Below are 19,849 nucleotides of genomic sequence, written 5' to 3' on the forward strand. Positions count from 1 at the left end.
AGAAGAGGCTACGCTAATGCAATGGAGATTAGAATGACAAGTGGGCTACACGTCTCGAATGTTCAGAAAGTTAAGCTTACGTTGCAAAAAAATAAAAATAAAATACAAGATCTTATTGACTAAAATGATATAGTACTGCTGGCTGGTGAAGTAGCCTGGCTAGCAGTGGCTACGTTGTTGAAAGTGAAGCTGGCTAGGTAACCTCGACAATTTCACTAAATTTCTCTAAACTACACAATTATCATGGATACAAGGACAGCAAAGACAACTAGCTAACACTACGCTAATCAAGTCGTCCCGTTGTAGTGTAAGTTTCTACAGTGCTGCTATTCGGTAGAAGTTGGCTAGCTAGCAGTGTTGGCTAGGTAGGAGGACGGCAGCGCGGCAGGCGAAAAATAGCTGGCTAGCTAACCGATAATTACTCAAAGCTACACAATTATCTTAGATAAAAAGATAGCAAAGAAAACTATGTAGCTAGCTAACACTACACAAGTCAAGTCGTTCCGTTGTAATGTAATCGTTTCTACCGTGCTGCTAATCGGTGGCTAGCTGGCTAGTTAGCAGGGTTGACTACGTTACGTTACGTTAGGGCGAGAATACCTGGCTAGCGAACCTCAGCGAACCTTGATAACTACACAAGTATCACCGATACAAAGACGGCTATGGAGCCAGCTAAGTAGCTAGCTAAGATCGAACAAATACAAATCAAAGATAGCAAAGACAACTGTGTAGTCAGCCAACACTACACTGATCAAGTCGTTCCGTTGTAATGCACTCGTTTCTACAATGCTGCTATTCGGTGGCAAGCTGGCTAGCTAGCAGTGTTTGCTACGTTGCGTTACGTTAGGGCGAAAATAGCTGGCTGGCGAACCTCAATAACTACACAATTATGTTTGATGCAAAGACGGCTATGTAGCTAGCTAAGATCAAACAAATCAAACCGTTGTACTGTAGTGAAAATGAAAATCAGACCGTTGTACTATAATGAAATGTAATGAAAAGTTTATACTACTATTCGGTGGACGTTTGCTAGCTGCTGGGCAGATAAGTGTGGACTACGATAGACGACGGAATACGATAATTACGCAATTATCTTTTATACACAGACGGCTAAGTAGCTAGCTAAGAAGAAATTGCTAAGGTTAGACAAATTAAACCGTTGTACTATAATGAAATGTAATGAAAATGAAATGAAAAGTTATACTACCTGCAGAGCGAATGCAAATGCGACCGCTCGCTCCAAACCGGATGTTGTTTATGTATATACATGCCCGTCTGTTTCAGGTGTCTCCGGAAGGTGGTGATTGACTCCGCTGTCCTGGCGTCGTGAGGGAGTTTGTTCCACCATTGGGGGGCCAGAGCAGCGAACAGTTTTGACTGGGCTGAGCGGGAACTGTACTTCCTCAGTGGTAGGGAGGCGAGCAGGCCAGAGGTGGATGAACGCAGTGCCCTTGTTTGGGTGTAGGGCCTGATCAGAGCCTGGAGGTACTGAGGTGCCGTTCCCCTCACAGCTCCGTAGGCAAGCACCATGGTCTTGTAGCGGATGCGAGCTTCAACTGGAAGCCAGTGGAGAGAGCGGAGGAGCGGGGTGACGTGAGAGAACTTGGGAAGGTTGAACACCAGACGGGCTGCGGCGTTCTGGATGTAAATATAAATTGATTTGCATTTTAATGCGGGAAATAAGTATTTGATCCCCTCTCAATCAGAAAGATTTCTGGCTCCCAGGTGTCTTTTATACAGGTAATGAGCTGAGATTAGGAGCACACTCTTAAAGGGAGTGCGCCTAATCTCAATTTATTACCTGTATAAAAGACTACTGTCCACAGAAGCAATCAATCAATCAGATTCCAAACTCTCCACCATGGCCAAAACCAAAGAGCTCTCCAAGGATGTCAGGGACAAGATTGTAGACCTACACAAGGCTGGAATGGGCTACAAGACCATCGCCAAGCAGCTTGGTGAGAAGGTGACAGCAGTTGGTGCGATTATTCGCAAATGGAAGAAACAGAAAAGAACTGTCAATCTCCCTCGGCCTGGGGCTCCATGCAAGATCTCACCTCGTGGAGTTGCAATGATCATGAGAACGGTGGGGAATCAGCCCAGAACTACACGGGAGGATCTTGTCAAAGATCTCAAGGCAGCTGGGACCATAGTCACCAAGAAAACAATTGGTAACACACTACACCGTGAAGGACCGAAATCCTGCAGCGCCCGCAAGGTCCCCCTGCTCAAGAAAGCACATATACATGCCCGTCTGAAGTTTGCCAATGAACATCTGAATGATTCAGAGGACAACTGGGTGAAAGTGTTGTGGTCAGATGTTATCAAAATGGAGCTCTTTGGCATCAACTCAACTCGCCGTGTTTGGAGGAGGAGGAATGCTGCCTATGACCCCAAGAACACCATCCCCACAGTCAAACATGGAGGTGGAAACATTATGCTTTGGGGATGTTTTTCTGCTAAGGGGACAGGACAACTTCACAGCATCAAAGGGACGATGGACAGGGCCATGTACCATCAAATCTTGGGTATGAACCTCCTTCCCTCAGCCAGGGCATTGAAAATGGGTCGTGGATGGGTATTCCAGCATGACAATGACCCAAAACACACGGCCAAGGCAACAAAGGAGTGGCTCAAGAAGACGCACATTAAGGTCCTGGAGTGGCCTAGCCAGTCTCCAGACCTTAATCCCATAGAAAATCTGTGGAGGGAGCTGAAGGTTCGAGTTGCCAAACGTCAGCCTCGAAATCTTAATGACTTGGAGAAGATCTGCAAAGAGGAGTGGGACAAAATCCCTCCTGAGATGTGTGCAAACCTGGTGGCCAACTACAAGAAACGTCTGACCTCTGTGATTGCCAACAAGGGTTTTGCCACCAAGTACTAAGTCATGTTTTGAAGAGGGGTCAAATACTTATTTCCCTCATTAAAATCCAAATCAGTTTATAATATTTTTGACATGCGTTTTTCTGGATGTTTTTGTTGTCATTCAGTCTCTCAATGTTCAAATAAACCTACCATTAAAATTATAGACTGATCATTTCTTTGTCCTTGGGCAAACGTACAAAATCAGCAGGGGATCAAATACTTTTTTCCCTCACTGTACAGGCACCGGTTAGTAGGACTAATTGAGGTAGTATGTACATGTAGGTAGGTCTGGTTAAAGTATCTATGCATATATAATAAACAGAGAGTAGCAGTAGCGCAAAAAAGGAGTTGGCGGGTGGCGTGACACAATGCAGATAGTTCGGGTAGCCAATGTGAGGGAGCACCGGTTAGTTGGGCTAATTGAGGTAGTATCTACATGAATGTATAGTTAAAGTGACTGTGCATATATGATAAACAGAGAGTAGCAGCAGTATAAAAGAGGGGTAAATGGGGGAAGGGACAATGCAAATAGTCTGGGTAACCATTTGATTACTTGTTTAGGAGTCTTATGGCTTGGAGGTAAAAGCTGTTGAGAAGCCTTTTGAGAGGTCCTAGTCTTGGCGCTCCGGTGTCACTTGCCATGTGGTAGTAGAGAGAACATTCTATGACTGGGGTGGCTGGGGTCTTTGACAATTTTTAGGGCCTTCCTCTGACACCGCCTGGTGTAGAGGTCCTGGATGGCAGGCAGCTTAGCCCCAGTGATGTACTGGGCCGTACGCACTACCCTCTGTAGTGCCTTGCGGTCAGAGGCCGAGCAGTTGCCGTACCAGGCAGTGATGCAACCAGTCAGGATGCGCTCTGTTGCAGCTGTAGAACCTTTTGAGGATCTGAGGACCCAATGCCAAATCTTTTTAGTTTCCTGAGGGGGAAGAGGCTTTGTCGTGCCCTCTTCACGACTGTCTTGGTGTGTTTGGACCGTTCTAGTTTGTTGGGGATGTGGACACCAAGGAACTTGAAGCTCTCAACCTGCTCCACTACAGCCCCGTCGATGAGAAGGGGGCCGCGCTCGGTCCTCCTTTCCTGTAGTCCACAATCATCTCCTTTGTCTTGACTATGTTGAGGGATAGGTTGTTATTCTGGCACCACCCGACCAGGTCTCTGACCTCCTCCCTATAGGCTGTCTCATCGTTGTCGGTGATCAGGCCTATCAAATCAAATCAGATTTATTTATATAGCCCTTCTTACATCAGCTGATATCTCAAAGTGCTGTACAGAAACCCAGCCTAAAACCCCAAACAGCAAGCAATGCAGGTGTAGAAGCACGGTGGCTAGGAAAAACTCCCTAGAAAGGCCAAAACCTAGGAAGAAACCTAGAGAGGAACCAGGCTATGAGGGGTGGCCAGTCCTCTTCTGGCTGTGCCGGGTAGAGATTATAACAGAACATGGCCAAGATGTTAAAATCTTCATAAATGACCAACATGGTCAAATAATAATAATCACAGTAGTTGTCGAGGGTGCAGCAAGTCAGCACCTCAGGAGTAAATGTCAGTTGGCTTTTCATAGCCATCATTAAGAGTATCTCTACCGCTCCTGCGGTCTGTGGAGAGTTGAAAACAGCAGGTCTGGGACAGGTAGCACGTCCGATGAACAGGTCAGGGTTCCATAGCCGCAGGCAGAACAGTTGAAACTGGAGCAGCAGCACGGCCAGGTGGACTGGGGACAGCAAGGAGTCATCGGGCCAGGTAGTCCTGAGGTATGGTCCTTGGCAATGATTACAGCTGTGAGTCTTTCTTGTTAAGTCTCTAATAGCTTTGCACACCTGGATTGAACAATATTTGCACATTATTCTTTTTAAAATTCTTCAAGCTCTGCCAAGTTGATTGTTGATCATTGGTAGACCATTTTCAATTCTTGCCATAGATTTTCTAGCTGATTTAAGTCAAAACTGTAACTATGGCACTCAGGAACAGTCGATGTCGTCTTGTTAAGCATCACCAGTGTAGATTTGGCCTTGTGTTTTAGGTTATTGTCCTGCTGAAAGGTAAATGTGTCTCCCAATGTCTGTTGGAAAGCAGACTGAACCAGGTTTTCCTCTCGGATTTTCCCTGTGCTTTTTTTATCAAACAAAAAAAACTCCCTAGTCCTTGCCAATGACAAGCATACCCATAACATGATGCAGCCACCACCATGCTACTCAGTGATGTGTTGTGTTGGATTTAACCCACACATAACGCTTTCTATTCAGGAAATGAAGTAAATTTCTTAACTACATTGTTTTCCAGTATTACTTAAGTACCTTGTTGAAAACAGGATGCATGTTTTGGAATGTGCAGGTTTCCTTCTTTTCACTCTGTCATTTAGGTTAGTATTGTGGAGTAACTACAATGTTGTTGATCCATCCTCAGTTTTCTCCTATCACAGCCATTAAACTCTGTAACTGTTTAAAAGTCACCATTGGCCTCATGGTGAAATCCCTGAGCAGTTTCCTTCCTCTCCAACAACTGAGTTAGGAAGGGCGCCTGTATCTTTGTAGTGACTGGGTGTATTGATACCTCTTCCAAAGTGTAATTAATAACTTCACCATGCTCAAAGGGATATTCAACGTCAGCTTTATTTTATTTTACCCATTTTACCCAATAGGTGCCCTTCATTGTGAGGCATTGGAAAAGCTCCCTGATCTTTGTGGTTGATTCTGTGTCTGAAATTCACTGCTCAACCGAGGGACCGTACATATAATTTTATGGGTGGGGTACAGAGATTCAGTAGTCATTCAAAAATCATGTTAATTAGGGATCTATCCCGTCCACGGGACGGTTAAGCTAACATAGGCTAATGCAATTAGCATGGGGTTGTAAGTAAAAATACAATTTTCCAGGACATAGACATATCTGATATGGGCTGAAGCTTAAATTCTTGTTAATCTAACTGCACTATCCAATTTACAGTCGCTAGTACAGTGAAATAATACCATGCTATTTTTTGAAGAGGGTGCACACTATCGAATATGAAAAGTTATTAATAAACCAATTATGCACATTTGGGCAGTCTTGATGCAATTTTTTAACAGAAATGTAATGGTTCGTTGGATCAGTCTAAAATGTATGCATACACTGCTGCCATCTAGTGGCCAAAATCTAAATTCACCTGGGCTGGAATTATACAATATGGCCTTTCTCTTGCATTTCAAAGATAATGGTACAAATAAAATGCAAAAGAACATTGTTTTTTTTGTTCTTTTACCAGATCTATTGTGTTATATTCTCCTACATTTCTTTAACATTTCCACAAACTTCAAAGTGTTTCCTTTCAAATGGTACCAAGAATATACATATCCTTGCTTCAGGGCCTGAGCTACAGGCAGTTAGATTTGGGTATGTCATTTTAGGTGGGGAAAAAAGGGGTGAATCCTTGCAACTTATTATGTGACTTGTTAAGCGCATTTTTACTCCTGAACTTATTTAGGCTTGCTGTAACAAAGGGGTTGAATACTTATTGACTCTAGACTTTTCAGCTTTTCTTTTTTCTTTTTTCTTCATTAGATTTTTTTTTTTTTTTAAACATCCCACTTTTACATTATGGGGTATTGTGTGTAGGCCAGTGACACACGATCTCAATTTAATCAATTTTAAATTCAGGCTGTAACACAACAAAATGTGGTGTGAATACTTTCTGAAGGCCCTGTATCTGTTTTCTTGTATGGGCTGAGTCTCAGTCCACTGCATCCGTCTATGTCAGGCTTCCATATCTGCTGTAAAAAGTGGCAGAGCTACAGCACTGTTTGTCATACCAGGAGAAATCCCCGAAAGATGTCTTCTCACGGAAACGTCTGTAGCGTCTGAACAGTTTGGTGTACAAAGTAGCATATTAATTAACTATTTTGGCCCCACGGGACTCGCCTGATGTTGGTATCGCTGATGTGCCAACATCTGGCTGTAACGCCCGAACCGTTTGGTCTACAAACTAATATGAGCCTTACTGTCATGAACACGATAGTGTTCTCTGTTTTGATCTACAAACAGGGATCATCAACTAGATTCAGCAGTGGGCTAGTATTATTATTGGCCGGATGGTCGGGGCCCGGAACGTAATAATTTGTAGACTGCCAATTGGCCGCAAGCAGCCCAAACAGATATAATATTTGACTAAAACATAATAATTTCAAACGTTGCTAACATTTGTATATGATCACCTGTCACTCTATTATGTGTGGGAATACTTGGGAATAGATTTCCAAAATTAACATCACTTGGAGCTGATTTCCTGGTGTTTTTACAGTCGTTTGTGTCCAATGATATAAATAAAATCGTTGCGAAAACTTGGGGGGCCAAGTAAAACCACCCGCAGGCCACATTCGGCCCGCTGTTGCCAGTTGGGGAGCCCTGCTCTACGACCCCCAGAAGCATCACTTGCCTGAAGGTAACCTGGTACCGGTTTAAAGAGTGGAAGTATGTAAGTAGTTTTGTGCAATCAAAAAAGGGGGTTAAATATGTGTTCCAAAAAATGTATATAGTCCTGAGAATTCTTATATCTCCTAGATATTGGAGAGACGTTTAATAACCTTATTCCTTATGACTGATTTTGTTGGAAGATCTACGGGGGCATACAATTCAAATAGCTAAATAATCCATGGTATGACCATTTTAAAACAATTCCATATACACTGATCAAAAATATAAACACAACATGTAAAGTGTTTCCCCCATGTTTTATGAGCTGAATGTAACAGTCCTGACCTGTTTTATGTTGTTTTTATGTGTTTATGGTCAGGGCGTTAGTTTTGGGTGGGCAGTCTATGTTATTTGTTTCTATGTTGGTTTTGGTTTGCCTGGTATGGCTCTTGATTAGAGGCAGGTGGTTTGCGTTTTCCTCTAATCAAGAGTCATATTTAGGTAGGGCATTCTCACTGTTTGTTTGTGGGTGATTGTCTCCTGTGATGTCTTCGTCGTTGTCGATGTATTTTCACTTACGGGGCTGTTTGGCTGTTCGTGCGTTTTGATGTAACGTTCCTGTTCGTGAGTTTACGTTTTAGTAATGTGAGTTTATGTTCAGGTTTCGTTCTACGTCGTTTTGTTATTTTGTAAGTTTGTTCAAGTGTTTGTTTCGTGTTGCCATCATCATCAGTTTTCGTTGTTATAAAATAAAAGATGGCTTATTTCCCTGAAACCGCATTTTGGTCTGAAGATCCTTCTCTCCTCACCTCATCCGAGGATGGGGAGAGCACGAGCCGTAACAGAATCACCCACCCCGCTAAGACCAAGCGGTATGGGAATGCTCGACGGAGCAACAAGAACTTCTGGACTTGGGAGGAGATCCTGGACGGTAGAGGACCTTGGGCTCAACCAGGGGAATATCGCCGTCCAAAGGAGGAATTGGAAGCAGCGAAGGCTGAGCGGCGCTGGTATGAGGAGGCAGCGCGACGACGCGGTTGGGAGCCCGTGAGTCAGACCAAAAAATTTCTTGGGGGGGGGCACACGAGGAGTGTGGCAAAGCCGGGTAGGATGCCCGAGCCAACTCCCCGTGCTTACCGTGGAGGTAGAAGGCGTCGTACTGGTAAGACACCGTGTTATGCGGTAAAGCGCACGGTGTCCCCAGTACGCGTGCTTAGCCCAGTGCGGGCTATTCCACCTTGCCGCACTGGGAGGGCTAGGTTGGGCATCGAGCCGAGTGCCATGAAGCCGGCCCAACGTATCTGGTCTCCAGTACGTCTCCTCGGGCCGGTGTACATGGCACCAGCCTTACAGGTGGTGTCCCCGGTTCGCCTGCATAGCCCAGTGCGGGCTATTCCACCTCGCCGCACTGGCAGGGCTACGGGGTCCATTCAACCTGGTAAGGTTGGGGAGGCTTGGTGCTCAAGAGCACGAGTCCTCCTTCACGGTCCGGTAGACCCGGTGCCACCTCCATGTACCAGTCCTCCGGTGGCAGCCCCCCGTACCAGGCTGTCTCTCCGGGTTCTCTCTCCTGCTGTTTCCTCCTCTCCAGCGCAGCCAGTGCCTAGACCACGCACCAGGCTGTCTCTCCTTCTCCTTCCTACAGAGCCATCCGTCTCCCCAGCGCCATCTGAGCCATCCGTCTCCCCAGCGCCATCTGAGCCATCCGTCTCCCCAGCGCCATCTGAGCCATCCGTCTCCCCAGCGCCATCTGAGCCATCCGTCTGCCAGGAGCCTGCAAAGCCGCCCGTCTGCCATGAGCCTGCAAAGCCGCCCGTCTGCCATGAGCCTACAGAGCCATCCGCCAGACAGGAGCCGCTAGAGCCGTCAGCCAGACAGGAGCCGCTAGAGCCGCCCGCCAGACAGGATCTGCCAGAGCCGCCAACCAGACAGGATCTGCCAGAGCCGCCAACCAGACAGGATCTGCCAGAGCCGCCAACCAGACAGGATCTGCCAGAGCCGCCAGCGAGCCATGAGCAGCCAGAGCCGTCAGCCTGCCATGAGCGTCGAGAGCCGTCAGTCTGCCATGAGTGTCGAGAGCCGTCAGCCTGCCATGAGCGTAGAGAGCCGTCAGTCTGCCATGAGTGTCGAGAGCCGTCAGCCTGCATGGACCTACCAGAGCCGTCCAGCCAGGACCTGCCAGAGCCGTCGAAACAGGACCTGCCAGAGTTCTTCAGCCGGGATCTGCCCCTTGTCCCGGTGTTGCCCCTTGTCCCGGTGCTGCCCCTTGTCCCGGTGCTGCCCCTTGTCCCGGTGCTGCCCCTTGTCCCGGTGCTGCCCCTTGTCCCGGTGCTGCCCCTTGTCCCGGTGCTGCCCCTTGTCCCGGTGCTGCCCCTTGTCCGGGTGCTGCCCCTTGTCCCGGGGCTGCCCCTTGTCCCGGTGCTGCCCCTTGTCCCGGTGCTGCCCCTTATCCCGGTGCTGCCCCTTGTTCCGGTGCTGCCCCTTGTTCCGGTGCTGCCCCTTGTTCCGGTGCTGCCCCTTGTCCCGGTGCTACCCCTTGTCCCGGTGCTGCCCCTTGTCCCGGTGCTGGCTGTTTATTTTGGGGAAAGTCGTTTTAGGGTGGTCAGTGGAGGGGGTAGACAGAAGAGGGGAGTGACTATGGTGGTGTGGGGACAGCGTCCTGAGCCGGAACCACCACCGTGGTCAACTGCCCACCCGGACCCTCCCCTGGACTTTGTGCTGGTGCGCCCGGCGTTCGCACCTTGAGGGGGGGGGGGTACTGTAACAGTCCTGACCTGTTTTATGTTGTTTTTATGTGTTTATGGTCAGGGCGTTAGTTTTGGGTGGGCAGTCTATGTTATTTGTTTCTATGTTGGTTTTGGTTTGCCTGGTATGGCTCTTGATTAGAGGCAAGTGGTTTGCGTTTTCCTCTAATCAAGAGTCATATTTAGGTAGGGCATTCTCACTGTTTGTTTGTGGGTGATTGTCTCCTGTGATGTCTTCGTCGTTGTCGATGTATTTTCACTTACGGGGCTGTTTGGCTGTTCGTGCGTTTTGATGTAACGTTCCTGTTCGTGAGTTTACGTTTTAGTAATGTGAGTTTATGTTCAGGTTTTTTTTTTTTTCTACGTCGTTTTGTTATTTTGTAAGTTTGTTCAAGTGTTTGTTTCGTGTTGCCATCATCATCAGTTTTCGTTGTTATAAAATAAAAGATGGCTTATTTCCCTGAAACCGCATTTTGGTCTGAAGATCCTTCTCTCCTCACCTCATCCGAGGATGGGGAGAGCACGAGCCGTAACACTGAAATAAAACATCCCAGACATTTTCAATGCACACAAAAAGCATATTTCTCTAAGTTTTTGTCCACAAATTTGTTTTCATCCCTGACAAGATAATTCATCAATGTCACAGATGTCTCAAGTTTTGAGGAAGCGTGCAATTGGAATGCTGACTGCAGGAATGTCCACCAGAGCTGTTGCCAGGGAATTTAATGTTAATTTCTCTACCATTAGCCACCTCCAACATTGTTTTAGAGAACTTAGTAGTACTTCCAACCGGCCTCACATCCACAGACTACGTGTATGACATCGTGTTGGCGAGTGTTTTGCTGATGTCAATGTTGTTGACAGAGTGCCCCATGGTGGGGTTATGTTATGGGCAGGCATAAGCTACAGACAACAAACCAAATTGCATTTTATTGATGGCAATTTGATTGCATAGAGATACCGTGACGAGATCCTGAGTCACATTGTTGTGCTATTCATCCACCTTCAATCACCTCATGTTACAGCATGATAATGCACGGCCCCATGTCACAAGGATCTGTACACAATTCCTGGAAGCTGAAAATGTCACCGTTCTTCCATGGCCTGCATACTCACCAGACTTGTCACCCATTGAGCATGTTTGGCATGCTCTGGATCAACATGTACGACAGTGTGTTCCAGTTCCTAACAAATATCCAGCAACTTCGCACAGCCATTGAAGAGGAGTGGACCAACATTCCACAGGCCACAATCAACAGCCTGATCAACTCTATGTGAAGGAGATGTGTCGTGCTGCATGAGGCAAATGGTGGTCACACCAGATACTGACTGGTTTTCTGATCCACACACCTACCTTTTTTAAGGTATGTGACCAACAGATGCATATCTGTATTCCCAGTCATGTGTAATGCATAGATTATGGCCTAATGAATGTATTTAAATTGAGTGATTTTGTTTATATGAACTATAACTCAGTAAAATCTTTTAAGTTGTAGCATTTATGTAGCTAGACTTTTAAGGCTTAGACTTTTAAGGGTTAAAAAAAATGATTGAGCGAAAACCTGAAAAAAAATGGGAAAAGAGAACTGGAAAAACAAAACCTTTAATACATTTTTCTAGATAATGTGGGCTATTTACTTAATTTGTCTGTTTTAATAAAATATATAATTTGAAGAACAAACACTGTGGCAATTCATATCTTGCAGCAAAACTGTAAATAAGACTTTCATCTCAAGAGAATGTTAAAAAAGGTTTAATGTTCTCTGACATAGACAATATCCAAAACAACTAAAAATACAGTGAATTCATACATTTTCAACAATACAAATTGTAAAGTCTTTCTAAACAATACCACAAATAATTTTTCCAACTTGGAGGTAGACTCGATAAAATATTCAATCATTTCACTGTGTATTTCAATGGAGTCAAGTCATTAGAATGTACCAAAATAGAGCTCCTTCTGGGAAAAGGAGCCCAGAGGAGCAAGCACCCCCAGACCCCCCTGGCTCGGGGACGCCTGGTTGGCTACGTTTTCTGGCTGCCTACTCTGTGTAGTTGTGCAGAACACTGCCAAAATGTACCTACACTCTCTAGGCTTCCTCTGTGTACTTTCTGTTGGTAAACTCTGCTTTGATAAGGGGTTCAAAGCTGTGTTTCCTATACTGTTGCAAGTAGAGCACCAGGACGAGTAGAAGAACCAGGGCACCCAGGAAAACACCACCCAGACTGGAGCCCATCACAAACACGATTCCACCGTCTGTAGCTGAGGAAGGGATAGAATAAGAGATTTAATGCAACAAGATCTTTATCAAAGTGTTCTTATTTCATTGACCTGCTAATAAAACAAGCATAAGTCGATGACGATGATTTAATTGCAAAGTTATCTGTGAAATCACCAACCATCGAGTTCAATGGCATAAGAATATCCCAGTTGATCAGAAGCCACGTAAATCTCCTCGTTGGTCACAGGAGGGAAAAATGGCACCATGTTATAATGTCTGTTGTGACCAATTGGAGCCATCTCATCTGGGAAGCTGGAGTTTGGTGGAACAGACTTTCTCATCCACTCATCAAAAATGGCATCAGTGAAAGCATGGAGCACCTATAGAGAGAGAGAGATAGTTTTGTAATTGTAAAACATTGTTGCATCGTCTGCACAGAAATCTGACCAACTACCAATTCTTTACATTAACTCACATGACAGTCAAATACATGGACTCATAGGCAACCACACCATAACTCTACCTACATTTATATATTACCTAAATTACATCGACTAACCGGTGCCCCCGCACATTGACTCTGTACCGGTACCCCCTGTATATAGCCTCGATATTGTTATTTTACTGCTGTTCTTTAATTATTTGTTACTTTTATTTCTTATTGTTCTTGAAGTATTTTTCTTAACTGCATTGTTGGTTAAGGGCTTGTAAGTAAGCATTTCACTGTAAAGTCTACACCTGTTGTATTCGCCGCATGTGACAAATACAATTTGATTTGATTTGAACTAGATAATTACCAGAAAGATGGGGTCATTGGCTGCAGAGTGAGACCGAGCGCTGGTTCCACTGAGGAAGGAGTGGACCAGGTTGTGCAGGTTGTTAACTGTGGAGTCAAGCTCTGCCTCGCCATCTGGCTTGTCATAGCCTTCGAGAGCATTCCTGTATAGGAGACAAAGTATATTTGGAAGTCAGAAACAATGCAATTTCGAGAGTTCATTCGACTTGACTTCATTGAATAACACCCTGTAGGTGAATGTGTAAGGTCCCAGGTCAATGTGAACAGTTTAAGTTGCCTGAAGCTGAAGGTAGAGTTAGTATAGTAGGGAGCGTTGTCAAAGTCTCTGAGGTTTAGACAGCTCCTGACATCATTCATGGTCGGCAGACTCATGTTGGTTCTCCCTCCTCCCATCTGACCTCTCCTTATACGTCCCTCACTGGTCCCATTACACAGAGTGACCAGGCGGTTATATTCATCCAAGCTGGGGAGGGGAAAAGATTCAGGCAACATTTAAGGACAATGAGTCTGGTACAAAACACATGATGAACATCTTACCCGGTAGTATAACAACCAGCTGACGTGCACAAAGCATAACCAGCACAGTTATATTATATACACTACCGTTCAAATGTTTGGGGTCACTTAGAAATGTCCTTGTTTTTGAAAGAAAGTGTAAAAAAAATTCCATTAAAATAACATCAAATTGCTCAGAAATACAGTGTAGACATTGTTAATGTTGTAAATGACTATTTTAGCTGGAAACGGCAGATTTTTTATGGAATATCTACATAGGCGTACAGAGGCCCATTATCAGCAACCATCACTCTTGTGTTCCAATGGCACGTTGTGTTAGCTAATCCAAGTTTACCATTTTAAAAGTCTAATTGATCATTTGAAAACCCTTTTGCAATTATGTTAGCACAGCTGAAAAAAATGTTGTGCTGATTAAAGAAGCAATACAACAAGGCTTCTTTAGGCTAGTTGAGTATCTGGAGAATCAGCATTTGTGGGTTCGATTACAGGCTCAAAATGGCCAGAAACAAAGGACTTTCTTCCGAAACTCGTCAGTCTATTCTTGTTCTGAGAAATGAAGGGTGTTCCATGTGAAAAATTGCCAAGAACCTGAAAATGTTGAGACTGGTGTTTTGCGGGTGCTATTTAATGAAGCTTGTGGCGAAATCCTGCACGGAGCCTTCACCGTGCGCTGCCACTTTAAGAGCGCATGAGCAGTAGAAAGGAGGAAATAAAAGAGCTCGTTCAGCTTTTTGGGGAGGAGCTCTTTTGTGGCGCGACAGTTTTGGTTGTGTGTGTTATGCTGCAGAGTTTGTTTGTATGTGGTTGTACAGTTTTTGGAACAATCCTCGGTGTGATCGCTCGACGACGTGGTTGTTCTCATTTGGGACCGCGACGGTAAGGCTGCAGAGGTTTTTGTTTGTCTTCAGCGTATGTGGTTGTACAGTGTTTGGAATAATCCTCGGTGTGATCGCTCGACGACGTGGTTGTTCTCATGTGGGACCGCGACGGTTATGGATCAAAGGGATTAGTAGCAACATTGTTGCGAAGCGTTCAACTACAACCCAACACCCCATCGGACAGTCAGACCGTACACCTGCAACCTCAAGACCACAGCTAAGCCCTCTCTTGTTCTCTTTCTCTCTTTCTCTTCCCGCTATGGTCCAGTGCTTTGCACTGCAACCGACTCTATTTTCATAAATGCATTGAAGTTTCATTGGAGCTGGACTAGTGTGTATATGAACACCACACCTTCATACCATCTGCACTCCTTCACAACAGAGAATACAAACTCTTGCAAATCCTCTGTGTGATGACTGGGTTCATTCGTTATTGTATGAAGTTGCTGTTTATTTGCTCTGCCATTATTGTTATGAGGTATGCTTGGTGGGGTTACCAAGAATTGTGGAAGGACTGTGATGTGGGATCTATAGGGTGTGTATTTTCTTCTCTCCGGTGGCTATCTGGTCAACAGGCTACACTCTAGGCAGTCTCTTCTGTTGATGTGTGTGGGTCTGGTAGTAATACTCTCGCTGTTCTACTATTTTTCTTTCGGCAGGGTTAATAACTGCCTGGCGCCCGAACAAAATCTTCTTTACCTTTAATTAATACCGCTACAAGCTGACAGTTGAGGACTTGTGGGGCATCTGTTTCTCAAACTAGACACTCTAATGTACTTGTCCTCTTGCTCAGTTGTGCACCGGGGCCTCCCACTCCTCTTTCTATTCTGGTTAGGGCCAGTTTGTGCTGTTGTGTGAAGGGAGTAGTACACAGCGTTGTATGAGATCTTCAGTTTCTTGGCAATTTTTAACATGGAATAGCCTTCATTTCTCAAAAAAGAACAGTCTGACGAGTTACAGAAGGTCTTTGTTTCTGGCCATTTTGAGCCTGTAAACGAACCCACAAATTCTCCAGATACTCAACTAGTCTATAGAAGGCCAGTTTTACTGCTTCTTTAATCAGCACAACAGTTTTCAGATGTGCTAACATCATTGCAAAAGGGTTTTCTAATGATCAATTAGCCTTTTAAAATGATAATCTTGGATTAGCTAACACAACATGCCATTGGAACACAGGAGTGATGGTTGCTGATAATGGGCCTCTGTGTCACGTCTGCTCCCGCTCTCCCCCCCCCCCCTGGCGCTTGAGGGCGCCAGAATCCCTTGCATCACTCACTCCTGCCATCCATCACGTACACCTGCCTTTCCTCGTCACGCGCATCAGCATTATTGGACTCACCTGGACTCTCTTATCACCTGTTCATTTTCCCCCCTATATGTGTCAGTTCCCCAGCTCTGTTCCCCGCTTCTGCATTGATTGTTTTCTGTTTGCTAACGCTGTTTATGTCTCGTTCCATGTCCATTATTTATTAAATGTTACTCCCCGTACCTGCTTCGTCTCTCCAGCGTCATCATTGTGACACTCTGTAGATATTCCATAAAAAATCTGCCGTTTCCAGCTACAATAGTCATTTACAACATTAACAATATCTACACTGTATTTCTGAGCAATTAGATGTTATTTTAATGGACAAGAAGTTTGCTTTTCTTTCAAAAACACAAAACATTTCTAAGTGACCCCAAACATTTGAACGGTAGTGTGCATACATGGCTGGTTTCCTAGACAGTGAATTACGCCTGATTTTAAAAAGCACTTTCAATGGAAATCCTTCAATAAACATGCATTTTAGTCCAGGACTAGGCTTCATCTGTTTCCCACAATGTTTTAAACACATTTCTGTCCAACAGCGCACCTGTTACACACCACCCCCCAATTGGAGAACCTGGACTGGTTACTGATGAGGGAGGAGTCATCTGGGTTGTGCCCCCCCAGGAGAGAGTCTGTACAGACGTCACACTCAGTCTGCCCTGTGGCGAAGTTCCAGTATGGAACAGCAAAGTTCTCATTGCCAGTCAGTCTCTGCAGCAGAGAGGATCGTTTTACCTTTATTTTCATCAATGTTTGAAGCTATTTTGTTCTTCATGTCCTCAGCATTCAAATCCACTCTTACCTGCAGGTCTCTCTCCAGACTAAGGAGGTGGTATCTGTGCCAGGTGACAAACGCTGGTCCTTTGTGGGAGAAGTCAATGGCCTTAAACGGACGACCTGGACCTACAGAAGAAACAAATAAGGTGGTTTATGAGCAACTTTTGAATGTTCTCTTCTGCTAGCTTTCCAGTACATAGAGAGTCATATATAACTCAGAACAAGTAAGTAAGTAATGTAGCAAGTGAGTCATTTATAACATTTGTCTTTCATTTTCAACCAAAAAGGAATTAGTTTGAAGGTTGAATATAATTTAATAATGTATTGATATTATTTATTGAATCTATAAACTTATGACTTCAGAAAATACTAAATTGGTGTTTTACCTAAAAGTGTGTCTCTGACAGAGTAGTAGTGCTGCCATGTAAAGAAATCGTAGATGGAGATGTTGGAGAACTGGGGCTGGGTTCCATTGGGCCCCAACAGGGCCAGCCAGTGCTGTGTGGCAATGACATAGTCTGGATGGGTGGTGTTCTTGGCCCGGTCCAACACATCCAGGAACTCCTGGAGCTCAGCTGGAGTCAGAGAGTGGATGTTCTTCCTCACCACTGGGGATTTACGCACGTCACAGTTTGGTCCTGTCCAGCCAAACTTACACTGGCCACAGTCAAAGCCACCAAAGTTACCTAGACACAGGGATGGAATATAAACCAAACTAAGTCAAGACTATGGGAATGGCCAAGACATGTGGTTTCTGTAAACAAATCTTATTGTAATACATTTTAGAAACGAATACATTAATATGATACATTGATTTGATGATATGTTATTGTTAAATACCTACAGTTCAGCCACCAATTTTAGGGTAACTAAATGGTCTCAAAGTTCAAAGTTCACCCAACACTCTTGAAATATTTTACATACGTCTTCCTAATAATCACAATGTCTACCCTTCAACAATGAGTTATAATGTTGTCTAAACAAAACATATTTTATGAAATTTTAAACACTGATTTGCTATTAACACTTAAATGTAACACTATTAATATGTTACTTACCTGAGCACCTGCATGTCTGATTGAAGAATTTGGTCGGCCACCTTTCTCGATCATCAACATTTCTCAACCTATACGGTCCACCCCAGGGTTTGGTACTGACTCTGATGTCGGAGCAGTGTCCTCGTCCAGATAAAAGTCCACACACGTTAGCAGGATCAGACCCGAGGGCAGGGCAGCACTGCTTTGAGATGATCCCTTCTACCGTGCTGCACACTCGAGGAAACTGAGCCTCTGTAGAACCAGGGCATGTCACAAAACATACTAACCCTAGCACAAGAGCCCTCATCGTCTTCAACACCTCTGGTCCTCTTCTGTCCATGTCTGTCCACTAGCAAATCAGTTTGTATACCAGTTCACATCAATGCTTAATTAGTTAATTCTTCCAAAAGCGCATGGAATTAAATATGTAACGCTCCAAAGTTGTGTATTCAACATTTGGCTACAGTCATAAATGTTAACTAAGAGCCAGCCTGAGAGTAGACTGTGTTCCAGGCTTCAACTTTAACAAAGCCTCCAATTCATGTGCTCTCTAAGTCTGGGCAGAACGGATTAAGGTCTCATGGTAATCACCTGACACCAGGCAACGATGAGCTTGACTCCTACCAGAGAAATGCCTCAGGCCAAAGTACATAGGGTGTCGGTTAGACCATCAGCTATCTACAGGTCCATTTTTACATTCTAGTCATTTAGCAGACACTCTTAGCCAGAGAACCTAGGATTAAGTGCCTTGCTCAAGGGCACATCAACATATTTTTCACCTAGTCGACTCTGGATTTGAACCAGTGACCTTTCGTTGACTGGTAAAACGCTCCTAACCCCTAGGCTACCTGCCGCCCATCTAATGTGAAGCTCACAACGTTAGTCCCATGAATAATATTTTTTTTAAGTATTTGAGAGTCATTTCTCATAAAGTTGTTTTTGCCAGAAATGAAATCCACAGTAGACTGATTGATAGTACATTTGCATAATTACAGATAGGATTTTTGGTTTCCTGTTCGCTTCCCTCTTCTTCACATGACATATCATACATATAATCCTAAATCATTTAAATCATGATAGCCTAATCATATCGTGTGTCTATACTGTATTACTAATAATTGTTTTTTCTCATAATCCACTGAGAAAAAGTCATCAACTGATTGTTGAATTCCTCTGAGAAACAAGCATTCTTTGTTCTGTGGGAGGAGCACCAAACACATCAATGAAGACTTATGATGTTTGGTACGTCAGTGCAGAAATAGCTGATATGTTTTGTGCTTGTGTCATTAGCTAGACATTCCCTAACCCCTGTTACCTATGATCTGGCATGTGACTGTTGAATGGTGAGTGAAAAGTTACATTGCCAATCTCACAATAGCTACACACATATACTGCCATGAGGGAATGAGATAAAACAAATAATAATAATCTAAAACTGAATTCAAAATAAATATCCTAAATCGAAAAATGACATAATTCAATGTAAGCTAGTAGAAACAATGTGCTAGAATTGTAACACCTTTAATTATTGTCATAAAGAAATATACTATAATATACTTGTCACGTTCTGACCATGGTTCTTTTGTGTTTTGCTTGTTTTAGTGTTGGTTACGACGTGAGCTGGGTGGGCATTCTATGTTGTGTGTCTAGTTTGTCTGTTTCTGTGTTCGGCCTAATATGGTTCTCAATCAGAGGCAGCTGTCAATCGTTGTCCCTGATTGAGAATCATATATAGGTGGCTTGTTTTGTGTTGGGGATTTGTGGGTGGTTGTTTCCTGTCTTTGTGTTTTGTCTACACCAGAAAGGACTGTATCGGTTTGCCACATTTGTTATTTTGTTTTGTAAGTGTTCACGTTTATTTGTCGTAATTAAACATGTTGAGCACTGGCTACGCTGCGTGTAGGTCCGATCCCTGCTACATTCTCTCTTCTCGTGAAGAGAGGGAAGGCTGCCGTTACAATACTATAGAATGAAAGGATGTCGAATTCACTTTTATTCTCAAACAGACTACATTTTTGTTCGAAATCATTCATGGAACAGGCACGGAAAATTACAGGCACTAGCTTTAGTAAAGATTCCGTATGTATTCATTATTCTGTATAGGTTCATCCCTAAATTATTATTAGTTGAATAGACATAATGACTGTGCTCAAATATTCTACCCTCATGATTTTATGTTGAAGACATAAGTACTTTCCTGAGTTATGTTTCAACTGATCTTCTCATTTGGGCCATTTATTACAATAACATGAAAATTGCATAGAGGCATAATCAGATAAACTGTAGGCTTCCTGTTAGGCTTTAGTTCAAGAGTTGT

General features: G+C 44.1%; 1 protein-coding gene across 1 annotated transcript; it reads right to left on the reverse strand.

The window, feature by feature from the left end:
• Positions 1 to 11,734: 11,734 nt before the first annotated feature.
• LOC129816681 (L-dopachrome tautomerase-like) lies at positions 11,735 to 18,057 on the reverse strand. Its single transcript, XM_055871449.1, has 8 exons — positions 17,554 to 18,057; positions 16,882 to 17,181; positions 16,521 to 16,621; positions 16,263 to 16,429; positions 13,293 to 13,478; positions 13,017 to 13,158; positions 12,398 to 12,599; positions 11,735 to 12,260 (listed from the first exon to the last, which is right to left on the reverse strand). Exons 1-8 carry the CDS (start codon positions 17,870 to 17,872, stop codon positions 12,088 to 12,090), a joined length of 1,590 nt encoding a protein of 529 aa, XP_055727424.1. The 5' UTR covers positions 17,873 to 18,057; the 3' UTR covers positions 11,735 to 12,087.
• Between the last annotated feature and the right edge of the window lie 1,792 nt (positions 18,058 to 19,849).

The sequence above is a fragment of the Salvelinus fontinalis genome, chromosome 19, assembly GCF_029448725.1.
Source record: "Salvelinus fontinalis isolate EN_2023a chromosome 19, ASM2944872v1, whole genome shotgun sequence".
Taxonomy (NCBI): domain Eukaryota; kingdom Metazoa; phylum Chordata; class Actinopteri; order Salmoniformes; family Salmonidae; genus Salvelinus; species Salvelinus fontinalis.